This window comes from Acipenser ruthenus, unplaced genomic scaffold (assembly GCF_902713425.1).
Source record: "Acipenser ruthenus unplaced genomic scaffold, fAciRut3.2 maternal haplotype, whole genome shotgun sequence".
In the NCBI taxonomy this organism is placed as follows: domain Eukaryota; kingdom Metazoa; phylum Chordata; class Actinopteri; order Acipenseriformes; family Acipenseridae; genus Acipenser; species Acipenser ruthenus.
The window spans coordinates 1-7910 of record NW_026707688.1 but is presented as its reverse complement, the minus strand read 5'-3'; the positions used below and the strand labels follow the sequence as shown (position 1 = coordinate 7910).

Genomic DNA, 7910 nt, shown 5'->3' with positions numbered 1-7910 from the left:
TTCATTCTAAAAGTGGAATTCTAATAGTGGAATTCATAGTGACCCTTTCCCACCAGCTGGGAAGAAGAAAATAGGATGAGTTGTGTCAGAACATTTTTGTAACTCTGGGCCCTATTTACAAACTAAGGAATGTTTTTTTTTTTCTGAGTGATTTTAAAAGATTAAACAGAGCTTGAGAAAAATGAGAGTAGACTTCTAACCCTCTCACAGACAGTCGAACTGCAAAAAAAATATATATATGAAAAAAAAACAGTCCTTAACAAATCATTCTTTAAAATCATTCTTAAAAACTGTCCTCTCAAATCAGGAGTTATTTAAAAACTGGGATTATATATATATATATATATATATATATATATATATATATATATATATATATATATATATTTTGGTGGTGGATTAAAAAAAAATTCTAGACTATTGTTAAAGACGCCTAGCAAGAGTTTCATAAAGAAATAATTAGTGTAACATTCAAATAGTTTAGCAAAGTGCACAGTGAACAAAAAAATACATAGAAATAAAACAACTCCTTCATGAAAGAAGTGAATGTTAAAAGCAGGGACCAGGAGTGAAATCCACCAGCGTTTCATAAAAAACAGAAAGAACAAAAACCTGCTAATGTTACAAAACAACGTATTAGGTTAAATTAACAGGCAGGGGTCTATTTTAATGATCTCAAACAGCGGCAAATCTTAACACTGCCACCCAAAAACTTGTAAACCTGGACTGTATTTTTATTATTATTATTATTTCCCCTTCCGACACAATTTTGTTATTGAATTTCTAGAACGATAATAAATTGCCTTGCCAACATGTACAGTATGCATTATAAAGTTTAGCACAGATAGGAAAGTCAGCATGGTGCAATTATAGACACAGGGACTGAAGGGGTTGTAGCAGGGTTAGCCCTTGAAGGTACAAGGGACATAGTGCATGTGTCCCACAAATAAAATGATGCTAACTTTATTATTTTTGCAATGAGGTGCACGAAACAGGGTTAAAAATGTACTGCCTGGTTCGATCTGTCCAAATTGTCAACTTCCTCATCGTGATACTTGAGTCGCTCTCAAATGTATTTAAGAAGAAACCGTTTGAGCAACCGTTCAATTCCTTGTGTACCTTAAAGGGTTATATCTCCTGTAATTCAAGTATATATCTATCAGTTTTGTAACATTATCAAGTTCTTTATTAACAAACGGGTAGAGAAAAGTTTCCCTAAGAGCAAATGCTTTAGTGAATTCAGATCCCTTCCAGTGCCCCACAAGACTCTGCTGAGTGTGGACCCCAGTTTGCGTTGAGAAGCAGCTTCAAATCGAGGGACGCAGTGAATCGCTGCCTCCTGTTGGGTGTCGGGAGGTTCCCAGCTCTGCGGCTCTCTCAAGGGTTCCTCGGGGAGGGGGTGAGTTAATCGGAGAAGAGGCTGGCGAAGGACTGCCTCAGGCTGCGGATGGTCTCTGCCTTGGCCTCATCCTCGATCCCATTCCCACGCTGGGGCGTTTCGGAGACACTGAAGGAATTCGTCAGAGACTGAGACTTACTAAAACAAGAGAGACGAGGAGAGGACAGGCTTAGAATTACTGGTGATAATTAATAAGCAGACACCTTTATCCAAAGTGACTTACAGAGACTAGGGGGTGAATTATACATCAACAACTGCAGCTGCAGAGTCACTTCTACAACAGTTGTCAGACCAGGGGAATTGTGTATTAGTTGAACACAGTTTGAAACCAAGCATGGTCTTGGTTGTTAATCTAAAGCTGAGGGAACACAAAGCCAGAGGACTGGGAGACCTAGTTTCAGACAATTTTGCTGTATCAAACACTAAGTCTCCCCTGGGGTGACAAGCAGTGGCCTGAAAGCTAGTCTCTAAAAATCAAGTTCCCTCAGCTTTAGTTGACCATGTTAATATTAACCAGTAGTGTAGTCAAGTCCAGTCACTTCTCACTTGGGGAATACAGAGTTTACCCACTTCTTATTAAAGGAATAAAGCATTTACTCGCTCCTACTCTCCTGTGAAGAGCAAATCCTGGCTACACCAAGGGTTAAAGCCAAGGAATATTCCAGTTTATTATATAAAGCGACTTGGTGCATTCAATGATGTGCAGAATCTCTTCCGATTAACCCACAATTCTGCACGACCACAACAACTGATATGCAGGCAATTATATATATATATATATATATATATATATATATATATATATATATATATATATATATATATATAAAATGTTTATTATAAACTATATCTGAATGCCCTATATTTAATGCAAAATAAATCAGATCAATCCTTACTTTAACTGTGGGGTTTGTCTCTGAGCTGTGCTGGGTCCTGGCTGCCCCTGTGTAGCATTCCTGGGCTGCTGCGGTGGGAAAGTGCCCGGCTTGAAGGCCTGGTTGGGGGAGGTGCTGGCAGACCTGGCTTGCTGGGGGGGTCCCGGTGATTTCTGTGGTTGGGAGGCACTCTGCTGCTGGGGGTTCTGGAGCTGAGACCCCTGGGGCCCCGTCGCTGGACAAGGGCCACCTGTCACACACACACACACACACTTACAGTATAGTGGGGAGTCATAGCTAGGAGTCTGCGCTTATGCCTAATAACAAATGCTTGTGGAGTGGCATTATGGGGCAAATAGGACCCATGACCATACTGCCTTATAACTGGTTATGTGGTATGAAGGGATGCCTTATAAATCGGGTTACCAGACATCCCGGGAAAACTGGGAAGCAGTAAAATTGTTAAATAGTCCCAGTTTTGCTACTGTAGTCAAAAGTTTTTTAAATGTACAAAACTGTAGCAGTGTGCTCCGCAAGTTAACTGCAGACCAATTTATATTATATTGTGTTATTATATCCACTTATTTTAACAGCTTCAGAGTTGCTATGGTGCTAATGAATTGAAGAAAAACATTTCCCAGCTTTTCACTCTGGAAATCTGGTAACCCTACTTATGGGGAGCACTGTATATTACCAAATGCATTGCTTTATTTAATTAACAATGTATTGTACAACATTGATAAGGGATTGAGGAACACTGTAATATATAACTATAGATGAGGGATACTTTTATATACAGTTGTATTCGGCACAAAGTTCATTATCTCGGTTCATTTTCTATTCTTTTTTTGTTGTGTCTACTTTTCTATATTTTGCATTGGCCCAATTCCCCAAACTTTAGGGATGTTTCAGGGAATGTTTATATACATTAACATGCACTGAGATTAAACAGAGCTTTGAAAAAAGAGAAACTCGCTATAAAACAGATAAAACAGGTTTCAGCTTAAACAAGAATAAAAAAGTGTTCAAGAAAACATTCCTAAATCCCTCCTTGTCCTTTTGTTCAGTGTACCGAACATTTTTTATTTGAAATTACCCGTGCTACCGTCAGCCAGAGCGCCCTCGGGTACGGACGTTTGCAATACTGAACATTCGATATTTCGGAGTACCAAATATTGGTCTCATATTTTGTATGTAAAGGAAATAACGCGTTTCACAGCCGAATTTCGTTTTCGCTCAACGAACCTGGTCTCAGGACCGAGGAGGTTACAGTTTTGGGAATGGGGCCCTACGACATCAAAAAGAAAGAAAGAAAAGGCTTTTTTTTTAGTAGTAGTAAGTACTTTCAATGAGGCAAGATAGTCATCTTTGTAAGAATACTTAATAGCATTGCCAAAATGTGTAGATCCTGCTCTAGCTTACACTTTAAAAAACTAAACCGTGACGTTAATAAAGAGTTCAATACTTTGGTAGAGTGATAGAGATTCAATCAAAGGTGTGGCCAGGTACTGGTTATAACACTGTATTACAATATAGCTTTTTATCACATTTATCGATAGGAGTTAATTAAAGACTGGAGTAAACGCTTTGAAAATATGTCCCTCTTTGACCCTGTAATGATTTTATAACTGTCTGTTGTCCATAACATCCGTGATAACACATTAATCAAGCGCCACCGCAGGTAAACAACAGCGAGCAGTAATCCCGGAGGTCATCAATGTCCTGGCAAGATGCACTGTACTGTACCCACCTTGAGAAGCTGGCTTGGGCTGGGCTCCAGGACCAGGCTGAGGCTGGGTTTGGGCCTTCATTGGCTGGGGCTGAATCTGCTGGGGCTGAACACACACCAACACTGTCAGGGTTACCATGGCGACCACAACACTCATCCATACCAGAAGGAAGCCCGAAATAGTTTTAACAATTGTGTCGGAATCATTTCCATTCCTGCTGCAGGAATGGAAATGATTCCCGTTGCATGGCAGTTTGATCCATTCCTGGTTTTACTATGAGTTTAATCAGACACACCTGAGCTTGTTACATACACACTGGGGCTGATCAAGCTCATAAAACCTGGAATGGGTGAAACTGCTATTCAATAGGAGTCTTAATTCCATCCCTGCCGCTGGAGTGCTGGTTGAAATATTGCAGAGGGCTGCAAAAAGTATGGCAGTTCTCCAGGGATTTGGTTTTACTGCTACCAGACTTTGAAATGGGGTACTTGTGTATTTTTCAGAACAGGCACTGTCTCAAAGGAGGCCATGTGGTGCAACGTTTACAGTTTGTGTGTTTTTTTTACAGAAAATATGAAAATCTTAAATCTGGGATCCCATTATATTCCCAATACAGAACAACCCTATTAGTAGAATTGCTAGCAATGGTTATGCCAAGAATCATTAAAACATTCAAATAAGAGACCCAAACCTGTGAAGATGCAAGAGGTGGCTGAGGCGAGTGGGTGCCTGTGACAAGCTGAGTCATTTTAGTTATAACCAGGTCTGCTATGAGCAGTCGATCCTCCTCCACATGCTCTCCAATCAGCGGCATGGAGCTGTCCATCACCTGCACCAAGGAACACCAGAGACTGTGAGAACCACACCGACACACCCAGCCAGGGGCACTGCAATGAACCAGAGACTGTGAGAACCACACAGACACACCCAGCCAGGGGCACTGCAATGAACCAGAGACTGTGAGAACCACACAGGCACACCCAGCCAGGGGCACTGCAATGAACCAGAGACTGTGAGAACCACACTGACACACCCAGCCAGGGACACTGCAATGAACCAGAGACTGAGAACCACACAGACACACCCAGCCAGGGGCACTGCAATGAACCAGAGACTGTGAGAACCATACAGACACACCCAGCCAGGGGCACTGCAATGAACCAGAGACTGTGAGAACCATACAGACACACCCAGCCAGGGGCTCTGCAATGAACCAGAGACTGTGAGAACCACACAGGCACACCCAGCCAGGGGCACTGCAATGAACCAGAGATTGTGAGAACCACACAGGCACACCCAGCCAGGGGCACTGCAATGAACCAGACTGAGAACCACAAAGACACACCCAGCCAGGGACACTGCAATGAACCAGAGACTGAGAACCACACAGACACACCCAGCCAGGGGCACTGCAATGAACCAGAGACTGTGAGAACCATACAGACACACCCAGCCAGGGGCACTGCAATGAACCAGAGACTGTGAGAACCATACAGACACACCCAGCCAGGGGCTCTGCAATGAACCAGAGACTGTGAGAACCACACAGGCACACCCAGCCAGGGGCACTGCAATGAACCAGAGATTGTGAGAACCACACAGGCACACCCAGCCAGGGGCACTGCAATGAACCAGACTGAGAACCACAAAGACACACCCAGCCAGGGACACTGCAATGAACCAGAGACTGAGAACCACACAGGCACACCCAGCCAGGGGCTCTGCAATTAATCTCCTCCTAGCGGCTGATCATTTAATAACACTGACATCAGCATGAGACCCGTACTTACCTCTTGACTACAGAGCTTGGTCTTTAGTTGAATGGTAAGGCGTTCAGCATGGTTTACAGTTTGCATCTAGCCCTTGCCTTTCCATTCTATCCAACAGGTTAAGATGCCAAGTCCTTACAGTACACAAAAAGACAAAGACCCTTCCGCAGTTGTCCATAGTGTTCTGCTCTGCAGTAGCTCTAGTAATTACAGAGGTCTGTTTCGTTTGAGAGGTCGAAATCCCAATCCAATGGAGATTATTGTTTTGTTCATGCGTTGTAAAACCGAAATGAACTATCAGGGGAAAGGGAAGTGTGTGGTTCACTGGTTTTAAACCTTACCCTGGTCTATCAAAATCTAGATATCAGCCAGCTCTTTTAATATCACTGTGATAAATGGTGACAATAGCAGAATCCAACCAGGCACAATACTCATTATACATAAACCACATCTCCATTGCAACCTATTAGCAGCAACTACACCTACCATTTCACTGAGAGTTTTCTGTATTATGTTGTGCTACCATACTTTATATTTGTAACATTTCAATACTGTACAGCAACATCTAAGCCTTCTTATCTTATACTTGTATTTCCCAAAATAAGACTCCTATTGCATAGCAGTTCCACCCATTCCAGGTGTTATTATGAGCTTGATTAGCCACAGTGTATAGATAACAAGCTCAGTGTGTCATATTAAACTCATAGTAAAACTAGGAAGAGATCAAACTGCTCTGCAATGGGAGTCTTATTTCCATCCCTGGGGTGATGAGTGGATTTGAGTGACACTGACTCCCACTGCATTCTGTCCATGACATTCCGATGAGCTGATGAATTAACAGGAGTAACATAAGGGGGGATGACTGTAAAGGTAAACATGTGCTATAACTATATAAGGACTGTGTACTCTGCAGGGAAAATACAATTCAAGAGCTTTTCAGCCCATTTAAAAATGACAAGGAAAGATATTGTGTGTGTATATCAGTCAAAATCCCTCCCACGCCTCCTGAGTTCCACAGCTGGCAGAGTAAAGCTATTTTAACTCTTCTTTTCTTAATATGCTACCAACAGATACATTCTTCTCACAGTTCAAAGGACAATGGACATTATTCAACATGTTGTTTTTATATTAAAAGTGAACAAGATCTCTTTAGTCAACACAACACAAATCAGATCATTATTACAGGCTAAAGAAATAAAGGGTTGAATAGATACAGAATCGTTTAATGTGACATTAACAGGACCTTATCATAAACAGCTTCACACCATACCTGCATATTATTTACTGCATGTACAATATGGACCCATTGAAATTATAGGATCTGCACGAAGGTCTTCCACTAGTGTTGTCCACTAGGGGGCAGTAGCTCACTATACAAATGTCCTTTCTAGCTATGTAGCATGAGACCCGTACTTACCTCTTGACTACAGAGCTTGGTCTTTAGTTGAATGGTATTATTATGAGCTTGATTAGCCACAGTGTATAGATAACAAGCTCAGTGTGTCATATTAAACTCATAGTAAAACTAGGAAGAGATCAAACTGCTCTGCAATGGGAGTCTTATTTCCATCCCTGGGGTGATGAGTGGATTTGAGTGACACTGACTCCCACTGCATTCTGTCCATGACATTCCGATGAGCTGATGAATTAACAGGAGTAACATAAGGGGGGATGACTGTAAAGGTAAACATGTGCTATAACTACATAAGGACTGTGTACTCTGCAGGGAAAATACAATTCAAGAGCTTTTCAGCCCATTTAAAAATGACAAGGAAAGATATTGTGTGTGTATATCAGTCAAAATCCCTCCCACGCCTCCTGAGTTCCACAGCTGGCAGAGTAAAGCTATTTTAACTCTTCTTTTCTTAATATGCTACCAACAGATACATTCTTCTCACAGTTCAAAGGACAATGAACATTATTCAACATGTTGTTTTTATATTAAAAGTGAACAAGACCTCTTTAGTCAACACAACACAAATCAGATCATTATTACAGGCTAAAGAAATAAAGGGTTGAATAGATACAGAATCGTTTAATGTGACATTAACAGGACCTTATCATAAACAGCTTCACACCATACCTGCATATTATTTACTGCATGTACAATATGGACCCATTGAAATTATAGGATCTG

The 7910-nt window shown here is 41.5% G+C and overlaps 1 protein-coding gene across 1 annotated transcript; it reads right to left on the bottom strand.

Annotated features, from left to right (window-relative positions):
* Positions 1-386: 386 nt before the first annotated feature.
* LOC131728043 (synapsin-3-like) lies at positions 387-4833 on the bottom strand (the record flags this gene model as incomplete). Its single annotated transcript, XM_059019260.1, is given in 4 exon segments — positions 387-1537; positions 2296-2524; positions 4025-4109; positions 4696-4833. Coding segments are annotated over 4 exon segments (585 nt in total), but the record flags the coding sequence as incomplete, so codon positions are not given.
* Positions 4834-7910: the final 3077 nt, after the last annotated feature.